The following is a 13,089-nucleotide window of genomic DNA, read 5'->3' as shown; positions in this document are numbered from 1 at the left end:
AGGTACCCTGAGCAGGGCTCTCCTGAGTACAGGCACTTCTAGAAGGGCTGATTTTTCTGAGCACTCCACAGTGTGCCACCTTGTGGCCTGCAAGTGTACTGCCGCATGTTACAGCAATATTTCTCCAGCCCATCTCAGTGGACCCTGGTGTCCTTATTCTTTCCAGTGAATTATCTGTCTGCACTCATGTGGTTCCCCAGCTTTTATCTCCAGTCCTAAACTTTCTCTGAAATTGCAAACATGAATTTGTAATTTTCCCCTAGAGTTTTGCAACTGCTAGACATTTCAATTAAAACATAGCAAATGTAACTCATTTCTATCACATTATTTTCTGTCTCAGTTCTGCTTCTCCACCCGTTTTCCCAAGCATGGTCCACAGCAACTGTAGCCACACTCTTAGGGTCCCCTTCCTCTGTCTTAATTCCCCACTGAATGCCCCATACACACACACACACACACACACACACACACACACACAGCAGACTGTGTCCTTCTCCCACTTAAATTCATTGTCTACACCTGTGCCATGCAATACAGTGGCCACTGTTGAACACTTGAAATGTGACGAGTGCTACTAAAGATCTGAGTTTTTAATTTAGTTAAAATTTAAAAGCCTCCGTGGCCAGTGGCTACCATATTGGACGGCACAGGGGCCAAACTCCTTCGCACTTTGTACCTAGCCTCTCTTGCTGGCTTCATTTGTAGGCCCTACCACCTCGCTCCTGATGCTCTAAGTAGTTGGGGTTTTATCCTAAGTGCGGGGGGAGGCTGTTGGTGGATTTAAGCAAAGTTCAGGATTAGATTCACACTTGGTGAAGATCACTCTGTGAGGCCCCAGTGAGGTGAATGGACTGTAGGGGTCAGGAGGGTCAGCGTGTTCTTGAGGTTGTCCAGGGGAACTGCACCGGACAGAAATACAGAGACGGTCAAGAGACGCTGACAGTTGTGCAGGCCAGAGACCTGGGGAGATATTGACAGGGCTCGGCGGTTAATTGGACTAGGGCGATCCAGAAGCATGCCTCCCAGGTCCCTGGCTTGCACAACTCAGAGGAACAAGGTTACCTAATTCGTAGAAGTAGAGTCATAGGTTGAGGGGTAGATTCATAAGTTAAGCTGTGCTTATTATGAGATTTAAATGAAATAACGCGTACAATATTCAGCTGACTCTTTGGCAAATAAATAGTAAATATCCAAGCATGTTAGCATAATATTATTAAAGTTATTTGAATATGTTATTATATGGCAAGAGCATTGACATAAGAATATATACAATATGTATAATGAACTTAAATTTGACTTAAAAAAAAAATAAGTTAAGCTGTGCCCTTGTGGGGTTAGAGGTGTCTGTGAAACAAGCAAATGGAGCTGTTATGTAGGCAGTTAGATCTACGGGCCTCCAGGCCAGAAGAGAGATGTAAGCAAGAGATTTAAATCTGAGTCTTCAACCTATACGTGATTGACACCATGGTGCAGGATGCGATTGCCTAGGGAGAGGTTACGGGGAAAGGAGAAGAAGGGCTGGAATTAAATCTCTAGAAACTCCAGGTCTTTGAAGAGGAGGATCTGCTGGCAGAGAAGAATGAAAAGAGCAGCTAAGGGGAGGCAGCGGACGTGGGGGGAACCCAGGTGCCGGGGAAGTGAGTGTTTTGAGAAGGGTGTAGTCAGAAGAGCCAAGTGTTGATGAGACTTCAAACAAGGGCAGGACTAAAATGTTACCATCTCATTTCATGACGTGGAGGCTACTGGACACCCTGGCAAGGGTTATGAATGGAGCTGTGCAGGCAGGAGCCAGATGGGGGTGAGGGGCGTGTAGAGCAAGGCGAGGAAACTGACACTAAGTCCAGCAACTCAGTCCACAGGTTCGAGCCTAAGGGAGGGTGTGAACGTGGTAAAGCCAATGGGAAGTAGCCGGCACAGCAGGAGAACAGAAGGGCAGAGTGAAGGAATAAACTGAAGAGGAAATTTCCACATAGATGAGAGGGTCTGGCCTCCGGAGGATGCACGGAAGGACAGACCTCAGACCAGACGTGGGCAGCCTCTCTCAGGGGAGGAAAGAAGTGAGGGGAGCAGATAAAGACAGCTCGGAGGTCTGGTGGGGCTTCGAGGACATTTTCTTCTGTGATCTCTGTTTTCCCCAGAAAATAGGCAAGGTCACCTGCTGAGAATGAGAAAGAAGGGAGGTGGGAGCCCCGGGGGGGTTGGGGGAATCCGAAAAACAGCTGTGGAAATTGGAGACAGCTTGTCACTTGGACGAGGGTCCATTTGTGTCCTCAGCTGTCTACATGCAGGCACAGAAAGAGAAGCAGAGGCTCCTTCAGGCTTCCTGAGGGCAGAGGGGAAAGGGAGTTTAACATATTGTCAAGAAAGTGAGATAACAGACCATGGAAACTAAGTGGAGTAGCTAAGGAAGTGAAGGCGGGCCAGGTTGGCGGAGTGGGAAGATTGCGAGGGGTCAATGTGTTGAACCTCTACAGACAGAAGGCAAGTACTCATGAGAGTCTGAGAGTAAATAAATAAGCTTGAAGGAGAGGAGGCTACACTGGCTGACCAGGTGTCTACATTTGGGAGATTGGTGATGAGACTTCAGCAGGAGGACATGTAAGCCTGGGACTGAGGGGCGGAGATGGAGCAGAGGGGACGTCTCTGGGAAGGATGGGGCCGTGGCGGCACCGAGAGGGATCGTCCCCGAGGAGGGAGGACCCACCCACGGGCACGGGAGCACATGGAGAGGAGGGCTGAGACCCAGGTGCCATGCTGGGGGGTGCAGGGCAGCAGAGAGAGGACGGGAGGATGAGGAGGGTCAGGGTGGGACAGCTGATGGCTTAAAGGCAAGAGACCAGGGATGTCCCCAAGGGAGAGAAGGGGCCATGTGGGACACCCACCCAACCTCCAGACTAACATTCTGAGGCCGAGAAGGAGCTGGTTTCCAGTGGCCCACGTGAAAAGATGCTCTTTCATCAGACAGGGAGAACCACTAATGCCACTACCTTTTGACTCAGCGAATTAGGTAAAATCAGGTCCCCAACTCCTGGAACAATAGTCCCTCTAAATGCTTTCTGAGCTCTTTCTCCATATATATGTATATATATGCTATTGTGTGTATTTTAACATTAAATTGTGTGTATTTTAATACTATAATCCACTTTGGATCCTCTTTGGAGTTAAGTAGGGGTACAAATTAAGAGTAAATTCACAGAAAAGTTAGCAGAACATATTAGCAGGGCAATCTTACAGTTGTAAATTCTTACCCACCAAGTACTGTTCTGTGACAGCTTTGTTTAGTTCTTCCTAGCATGTTGCCACATATAAGTGAATCATTAGGAAATATTTTGGAAACATTTTTAATGATGATAATGAGGATTATTTTCATCTCATTTCATTTTGTTTCATCATATTACAGTTTCTCAACCTTGGCACTATTTACATTTTTGGCCAGATAATTCTTTTCTTCTTTTTTTTTTTTTTAAAGGGTAAGTACTGGAGTTACTTTTTTTTTTTTTTTAATTTTATTTATTTATTTATTTATTTTTGGCTGTGTTACATCTTCATTTCTGTGCGAGGGCTTTCTCTAGTTGTGGCAAGCGGGGGCCACTCTTCATCGCGGTGCATGGGCCTCTCACTATCGTGGCCTCTCTTGTTGCGGAGCACAGGCTCCAGACGCGCAGGCTCAGTAGTTGTGGCTCACGGGCCTAGTTGCTCCGCAGCATGTGGGATCTTCCTAGACCAGGGCTCGAACCCGTGTCCCCTGCATTAGCAGGCAGATTCTCAACCACTGTGCCACCAGGGGAGCCCCAGATAATTCTTTGCTGTTGGGGGCTGTCCTGTTCACTGTAGGATGTCTAGCAGCATCCCTGGTTATATACCCACTAGATGCCAGTGGCATCCCCTAGTTGTGATCACCAAAAATATTTCCAGGCATTACCAAATGTCACCTAGTGGGCAAAACCACCCCTGACTGAGAACCACTGTGGTTATCTATTTAGTTGTACTTTCAAATTTGTCTACTTCTCAGTTCTTAAGATCCTTCTAGGCAATGAATAATGCCTTACTAATAATCCTTCCAGGCTCAAAATAAATGTTTAGTGACTGGTTGCATCTGATTACAGCTATAGCACACTTTACCACATGAGCAGTGTTCCCAGAGACCTGTACTGCTCACATTTGGGCGACTGTGTATTTCAGATGCACAAAGAAAGCGCCCTCCACCCTCAGGGGGAGCCCCATAGGATTCCTTTTGGAAAATGAAGAGTTAACCTACATCTCCTGTGTTCATATTTGTTGTACTGGGTTTTTCTAAGCAGGGTACATGAGACTGTATCTATTTTGGGTACAGCATTAGTTATATATAAAGGAAGAAGAGAATAGGGCTAAATTTGGGTTATCTTTGATCTCAGGTTTAAAACTCAGCAGAGGGTATTGAGTTACCCTGAAGAAATTAGAGCAGGAGTTGGTAGCATGAAGAATTGCCTTTGCATGCTTTTTAATTATTTCATTGCAATGACAGATTGGTGGCCCAGGGAAATATATGGGAATTTTAAATTGGTAGATTCAGATCTAAACACCAATTATACTTGAATTCATTTTCCTGAATCTTATGTCTTTCTTCTTTGAATGAAGGTTTAAAACCCACCGTGGCCCTGTGTCAGCAGAAGTGTAGACGGTCGGGGACTCTGGAGAGCAATTATTGCTTGAGTAACTTTGGTAAGAAATAAAACCCAGCCTTTCCTCTTTAATCAGAAACCTGAAACCGCATGCTTAATCTCAAAGGAATTGCCGTGAATGTGATGGTAAAGGGTCAGTTACACTCTTCATTTACCCAAGAAAATATTTTCTTACACACTAGGGTATGTTGACTTGTGCCTTTTGAAGTGTTAGATTTCACACCTGAGAAAAATTCATGTACAGAAAATATACATTTTCCACGTAAACTTAATAATTTGACTCCTGGTACGTGATACTACCGCTCTGTGTATTCGGGCTGGCTCCGTATTCCTGAAAAAACCTGTATTCCTTTTTTCTCACATAGTTTTCATGTACTGAGTATTTTTTCACACATCTGTAATTCAACTGAAGTTAATTAGAAACATATCCAAGCTGGCCTCTCTCAGAAGAAATTCAAGTGTTTCCTCTGTAGTGTCCTTCCAAAGTAGTAAATTAAAACTTGGAAATCTGAAATCCATTTGGAAACTCTTATAAACTGGAACCTGAGGAGATATTACCTAATGACTTAGAATTTCTAAGAGTTTTTTCCAATTAAAAAAAAATTGCACTTTCCATGAAAACCACTTTAAGAGCAAAAGATCCCAAGTTTAATTATGTTGGTTATGTTTAAAAGGAACATCGAAGAGAAGTCTTATCAGGAAAAGAAAGTTGGTACGGCCTTTAAATAGGTTACCGAGAACAAAGGCCTCCCAGATGAGGCTTTGCTTGCTTTTTCTTATGCCTTCAAGTGGTAGCTGCAGCCCAGACGGACTATGTTGTAGAGAAGGTATGAAGGCACTAAAGAATCTACGGCCCTAAATCTAACTGGAGTTTGCATGCCGAAATTCAAATAATGGCATGAAAATGAAAAGCAGTAGCACGAGGTGTCATTGCTCCCACACCAGTGTGGTCTTCTGTAGGAGGTGCTTAAGGAAATCTCCCTTCCTGTCCCTCAGAGCCACCTGATTTCACTCGGCTACTGACTGACGTTTTGCAGTAAACACTCATGACCGAGAGTCAAAGTAAGGCATGAGAAGAATTCTGATGTTATGAGCTTTGTGTACCACATAAGCAGTGAGTTCTCACTTTATCCTGAAAGGGTCATATCAGCCAAGTCCAAAACTCGATCTATTCCACTGTGACTCACTTCCATGGCAAAATGACCCAATACTATCACCGGTGGCCCATTGGTTCCCAACCAGCATTGGTAACACTCCTTTAGGGGCAGGTTTTGATTGTCATAATAACTGCCGGGTGCTACTGGTTTTCTGGGTAGAGACAAGATTCATCAGAAAGTCATTCAATGCAAGTCCTGCCTCACGTGCAATGTCCCCTGCCCCCCCCACCCCAGAATGCCAAAAGCACGCCTTTGAGAAACACAGCATCTTTCTTTCTGTGGGTCAGAAGTGAGACTCTTCTCTGAGTGTCATGTAGTAAAAAGAGACAGTGACATAATGAAAAGCAACTGAATTTTGCTAGAGTTTTTTTTTTTTTTTAAGCAAGAAAATGTCTTAAGTTATACCTCAGTTCTATACTTCGACTTGGTAAATACGTTAAACAGGATGGATAAAAAAGAGAATATGAAAGACCCAGAAAAAGACAGATATTTACTGATCATTAGAGGGAGATGGGGATCTATGGATGAATCAAAGTTCAAGGAGAGACCACCTGATATCCACTGAGAGAAGACAAATAAGGGATGAAGGGGGGGGTTGGCCTAAAGAACAAAAATAATTCTGGTTTTTGCTAACCCTGATTACCTTCACTGCTTTTATGATACTCTTTCTTGAAAGGGGCGTTTATTTTCTGACCCCCATCTTCCCTCTTCCTTCCCCCCACCTCCATCCCAACCTGCTGCTTCCAATTCTCTTTAGTTTCCTCCAGCACCTGCAATTGGTCATTTGCTGTAGAAGCCTGGGAGAAGGTTTAAGGGAGTGGATATTTGTAAGACCGATTCTTCATTTAATAAATATGTGTTTTATAAAAAAAAGTTCAAGGAGAGAGGCCAGCTAAAGAGAGGAACCAGGGGGAGACACAGAACGGTAGGCGCTCACCCACACAGACACAAGGACTCAGATCTTCATGGCTCAAACCCCCATCACGCAGCCTCTTAGTATGGTATTGCCTCTAAAGGTACAAGGTCCTGTTGAGTATTCACAGGTAGAGGCGCATGAACCCATCCCTTATTTGGTAATTGATCCATACATTGGATAAAACATTGGAACGAGTCCTCGTCTCAGCAACTGACTGCAATTCCGCAGATATTTTGGTTTTCCTACTCAGTATCAACGCCTAACAGCTGCAGCTTCACGACTCCTTTTTTTCAACCTGAATTTTGATGACAAATGTACAGAATCAAATTCAATGGCTCTATTAGGACCTTCTTTCTAACATTAAAATGTTTCCCATCTGAAACTTAGAGAAATGTACAATTACGTTCAGTTCTGCTTACATTTGCCTTCACTGTCCCATTATTTCAAGAACGTTTTCTTTTGCAGTCTTGGCCGGCACTGTTATCACCACCATCCCTCGAGGTGGGAGTTTGCACGCCACGGTCTCAATCATCAACATCTATAAAGAGGGAAATCTGGCAATTCAGCAGGCCGGCAAGAACATGAGTGCCAAGGTCGTCGTGGTCTGCAAGCAGTGCCCACTCCTCAGAAGAGGTGAGTCAGAGGAAAACTTCAGTCTTTCTTCCAGGGGAGCTCAGGGGCAGAGAAGGGGACGGGAGAGCCTCTCTGAGAAAATCATGGACCTTTCCATGCCATGGCTGGCCTAGGGAAGTAAAGTCAGGGCTAATGTATTGCCCACTTGTGGTTTCGAAGGAGGGCCTTTGGAGTCAGCCAGAATTGGGCTCCAATCCAAGTTCCGGTAACTTGTGGAAGAAGACGAGGTAATGGAAATGATCAATGAGTCCAAGAAACGTTTGAAGTTGGATCCACAGGGAACAGACAGAGAAGGAGCACATCAGGAGAAAGAGATTTTGAATTATTGCACTTAAGGTGCCACTACTGTGTGTAGAGGAAGATATCCATCAAGGAACAGGAAATTCAGAGCTGGAGTTCAGAAGAGAGAGGTATCTATGGGCTAGAATGAAAGATTTGGGATTCATTTGTAGATATAGGATTATTAAATCCATAGATGGGGATGAGTTTATTAAGAAATTTTGGAAAAAGAAAAGCTACTCCAGAGCCAAAGGTACATGATTTTTTTTTTTTAAAACAGGTTCTTTAACTTATAAAAGTAATGTATGCTCTATGGTTTTTAAAAAGTTTAAATAAGTAGAGAAGGATATAAAATAAAAAGTGAAGCCCTTTCCCTTTCCCCAGAGGCACAATGAACAGTTCCTTCCACAAAGTTCTATCCATATAAAGCCTGCACATACACACGTAGATAGAGGAATCATGCTACACATGATCTACTGAAACTTTTCCCCCATGTGATGTATACGTGGACAGCTTTCCATCAACAGCACGTATAGATCTCTTTTTTGGCATGGCAGTAATGCCTGGCATTCCACTGTGTGCTATACCATGATTTCTCTATGCAATATCAGCTCATTCCTTTCCTCAGTCTTGTTACACACCTCTCCTACAAGCGAAACAAACCAAACCTCTGTCACACACACACACACAGAAATATAGACTATCCACCTCAAGAAAGCTTTACTATGAATTCAGATTGTTGAGAAGAGTTGGGAGGCCAGCAGCCTCACACTGACTCTTTAGAGGGAATAGCAAAGACTCTGTAAAAGGTAACACTTCTTTCCAGAACTGTCCGGAACGGCAAATCACATCTAGACACGGTCAAATCTCATACTGATGCTAGCAGTGCAGCCTTTCGGTGGTATCTACCTGCTCAGCCTACCAAGCCTTCACAGGCTCAATGCCACTATGATGCCAGTGTTGGTCCACAGAGGAAGGCCTATGCAAGAGAAAAAGGAAACACACATTTCTCTTATGACACACCGGGGAGAGGGAGAATAAAGGGGGTGGTAAGACACACTTCCTTTATGACATTTTTCTGAAGCAGTATAAAACTTCAGAGTTGAACCCTACATAGCTCAGCTTGGGCCCCAGTCTAGGCCTACCTTAGCCAGACACACTGATATATAAAAAATAGTATAACAGAATAAAGTACTTTTTAGTACTTATCTTTTTGCAAGGGACTATAAGAATGGAAAGAAGTATATGATCCAACCATGCCCTCAAAAGACTTACATAGTATAAATGTTGGAGATGTTAATAAAAAGTTCAAGACAACAGCAACAGAAGACAATGGATCATTAGTTGCCAAATGCCTGGGGAGATCCAGAAGCCTTGTGACACCAGGAGAGGCCATCTGAAGATGGCGTGTCAGGGAGCCCTGGAGGCCCCTTGAGGAAGGAGAGCCTTTCACAGAAACAGTGTATTGTTCATAGCAGACACTCAGTAAATACATCAGACCTTCCGCAGAGCTGGACATGACCGGATCAAATCATTCCATCCACTTTCCTAGTGTTAGCAGAGCTGGAACATGCTATTCAGTTAAATTTAGATTTTTTTCCAATGAGAGTCTTAAACCAGATTTTATCCTAGATAGGATAAATGTCTAATTATACCATTTACAGACCATTTACCTAGAGGTGAGTTATAGTCGAAGTTGTTTCAAACCAACACACATAGAGAAAAAAATTAATCTTATATTCTCTTTTAGGTCTAAACTACATTATTATGGGCCAAGTGGGTGAAGATGGGCGAGGCAAAATCATGCCCAACAGCTTTATCATGATGTTCAAGACCAAGAATCAGAAGCTCCTGGACGCCTTGAAGAACAAGCAATGTTAACAGTGAACTGGGTCCATTTAAGCTGCGTTCTGTCACTGCCTTTAAAGGATCTATTTTTTTCTCAGTAGGAAAAGAAAATTTATAACCTGAAATATTGAGCATTCAGAGACATTTACTCTTCACATGATGTAGGTAGGAGAGCTCCGGTATCACTGATGGAAGTTCCGTTGCCTGCATGGAAGAGGAGCAGATAGTCGATTGGAAACCTGCAGACTTAGTGAGGTGATAAGAAACTAAACGTATCAAGCGTTGACAGTTTGGAAGCAGTTTATTTATACATCTCTGTAAAAGGATATTTTAGAAATGAGTTGTGTGAAGATGTAAAAAAGAGATTTTATACGTGCAATATTTATAGTGATATTTGTTTTACCTTCAAGCATTTGCTCTGAGTTGTTATATTCTTCTCTTGCATTTTTAAAATCAATGCTTAATAAAATATTTTTAAATGATTATATAACAACCATTAGACTTGTTTTTATAGAAAGTGGGACACTGTAAAAAGAATATTCCCTGCTATTTACACATAAGGTTGTCCTTGTATCAGTTTATACTTTGCTAAAACAACATTCCAAGAACCCCAGGGATTAGATGGACTCAGGAATGTAAATAGACTATAATCCTTCTCTGCAGAACCAGAGAATGTTAGAGCTAGAATGGTGTCCCTCAGGAATCTGATTCAGGTCCTTCATTTTGTGATAGAAATGGAAGCTCAGGTATATTTAGTGACTTGTGCAGAGCACACATCTCCCAAGAGACAGAACAGGCAATCTAGCTCAGAAGTCCTAATTCTAAACCCAGTGCCCTCACTGCCGCTAGAAGAGGCCTTCTCTGCTCCAGAGGAAAACCCTCTTCTCTTGCAGAGTTCAGTCTTTGTTTTCCTAGCCTAAATCATAATTAGTTGTTTCATAGGACTTGAAATTAGAAGTGAGCCTGACACCCCTATCTTGTTAATCCCTAGTTAAATGGACGAGATTGTATCAGCTGGGATGCATTCTGCCATTGCCTTTGAAAGACCTCTTCTCACTCAGTAAGGGAAGAACTGTGAAAGGGTTCCCATCGTTTGCACAGAGCTGCTTAAAAGGCAGCAGTACCTGCAATGATTGTGGCAACCAGCCCTCAGGAGGTTGCGGGCCAGGAGCTGCAGAAGAGGGGACAACCATCCCTATCCAAGGAAGGTAGAAAGAATACTAGGGGTAAACACAGGCTTGGGTCACAAGGTCTCTCATAGTTGAAGCAAAGTTTTAGAAATAAGCGAAGATATTCTTTGGGGTGAAAACAATAACTCCCAGCTCTAGAAGTGACCAGACACTCAAAGAGCAGAAAATAGAAGTTCAAAAGGTAGAATCCTGTTTGGGCAGCTGAGGGAGTGCAAGAAAGCAATGAATGGGGGCTGGTTGGCAGGGTCAGGAATCATTCCTAAACTCTCCCACCAGGATGCCCATCAGTACCAGGGCACTCACCAGCCTGAGGAAGTGAATGAACTAGAGGAGCCGGTGGGTGGCTTCCCTGGCCAGTGCCACCTTTTAGAAAAAAGCCCTCTCAACTGGCTGAGGGCACAGGGCAGCTGTACCCAGCCAGGATGTAACTGTGGAATCCTGATGGATTCCAAACTTCTCTCGAAAAATCAGTACCTTTCAAGAATGCATGTTGTGGGACTTTGGGGTGATTACTAAAGATTTTAGCATGTCTTCTCTTTTAGAAGAACCTTCTTATTGGTGCACTAGGGCAGCAGGCTTGCAGCCATCAGCCTCCTGCACAACCAGTGAAAAGACTTCCATGGGTTTCTGAGTGGGGGCTGGAGTCACAGTAAAGTAAAAAGTTATCCAAAGTATTCATACCATTGGCATCTCTGACACAAGACTTACAACTGTTGATGGGCTTCAGAGGTTAATAACAGATGGCAATGGTTTGGCTTTTAATTCAATTATTCAAAACAGACATAAACTAAATAGTGGCATGGCCCTTTCTGGTCCAACAACCATCCCTTAATTCCTTTTCTTGTTTATTATATCATTTATTTTAACTGAACTTCAGTTTCCTTAGTTATAAATTGAAGGAGTTAGACCAGATGACTTCTGGAGTCCCATATTATTTTCTCTTTTAGGAATCATTTCTTTTAAATTTTTTGTTTCTTTTTAAAGAACAGTTGATAAAGCTTTGGTTTTGTTTTTAGGTATTTGTACTTGGGGAATCAAATACATGTAACCAACAAATGGGTGACCGTACTAAACCATCACAAAACAAATTTCAAAATGATAAACCAGACTCTCTGATGTGTTTCACAGGATCCTGCTAGCTTAATTTTCATCCTTTGAATTCAATTCAATTCCTATAACAAAAACAAAAGAATCTTGCAAAGTTTCCAAATCTTAAATTCTGTCATATTACTTACTTGATTGAAGGTTAAACTTAGTTGGAAGAAAGTTACCTTCTTTTTTTCCTTTCCGTAGGAAAGTGCTGCCAGGCTCCCATTAGACCTTCTGGACTACTAAATGAAATAAACCAATGACAAAATCTTCTCTAAAGAAAAGCCCTATAATAAAACAGCTACTAATCAGGAAGCTCTAATATGAGCTGACTAATATTAACCAGAAAATTCTTTTGCTTAAATGCATGGACATATTTATATGCATGCAAACAAATTTGCAAAAATAGTAAGTTCATGTGGAAAACAAACATTAAAAAAAAAGACTTGACCTAAGTGTTCTAAGCCATTTATATTGAAAAAGAGAAGGATAAAAATATTGATTAATTTGATAACTTAAGGATTTATGTTAAAATATCTAGGGTAACCATAAAAGAATACTGAGTTTGAAATTTTATTTTAAAATAGCAGAGGAAAAAAAGGTAAGAAATTAAAGAAAGTGAAATAAGGGAAAATAGAATAACATATGCTGGTAGAAATGAAAATGTATCAATAATTCCAATTTGTATAACTAGACTAAAAATTAAAAGCCAAAGATTATCAGACTGGATTAGAAAAACAAAATACAACAATATGCTATTTGAAAGAGACACCTAAAGCATAAGGACACAAAGAAGTTGAAAAGAAAAGGATAGAAAAACATAAATATACCAGGCAAATATTAACCAAAACAAGACTGAAGTGGCTTTATTCATATTAGGGAAAAAAATAGACTTTAAGGTATTTCTCAAGAGAAAGAGGGTTACAAGGAGATATAACAATTCTAAAATTTGCATGCAGCTAATAACATGCAAAGATATATAACTAAAATATATTTTTTTATCCTTCAATATAATACAGGCTTCAAAATATATAAGTCTGGCATAGTATAAATGGAAATTGACAAGTTCACCATCATAGTGGGAGATTTTAACACACTTCTCACAGTAATTGGCAGATTTAAAAGAAACAAAAAAAAGATATAGATTTTTTTTAATAACATCTTTATTGGAGTATAATTGCTTTACAGTGGTGTGTTAGTTTCTGCTTTATAACAAAGTGAATCAGTTATACATATACATATATCCCCATATCTCTTCCCTCTTGCGTCTCTCTCCCTCCCACCCTCCCTATCCCACCATTCTAGGTGGTCACAAA

General features: G+C 41.8%; 1 protein-coding gene across 1 annotated transcript in view; it reads left to right on the top strand.

Annotated features, from left to right (window-relative positions):
* PCOLCE2 (procollagen C-endopeptidase enhancer 2) overlaps positions 1–9,984 on the top strand; it is a 74,216-nt gene extending 64,232 nt beyond the window's left edge. The window contains exons 7-9 of the mRNA XM_036851778.1: positions 4,618–4,701; positions 7,200–7,367; positions 9,397–9,984. Coding sequence (XP_036707673.1) covers positions 4,618–4,701; positions 7,200–7,367; positions 9,397–9,527 — 383 coding nt within the window. The 3' untranslated portion in view covers positions 9,528–9,984. The remainder of the gene's footprint in view (positions 1–4,617; positions 4,702–7,199; positions 7,368–9,396) is intronic.
* Positions 9,985–13,089: the final 3,105 nt, after the last annotated feature.

This window comes from Balaenoptera musculus, chromosome 4, assembly GCF_009873245.2.
Source record: "Balaenoptera musculus isolate JJ_BM4_2016_0621 chromosome 4, mBalMus1.pri.v3, whole genome shotgun sequence".
In the NCBI taxonomy this organism is placed as follows: Eukaryota; Metazoa; Chordata; class Mammalia; order Artiodactyla; family Balaenopteridae; genus Balaenoptera; species Balaenoptera musculus.
Note: the sequence above shows the minus strand (reverse complement) of the source record. Positions and strands in the feature narration are given on the sequence as shown.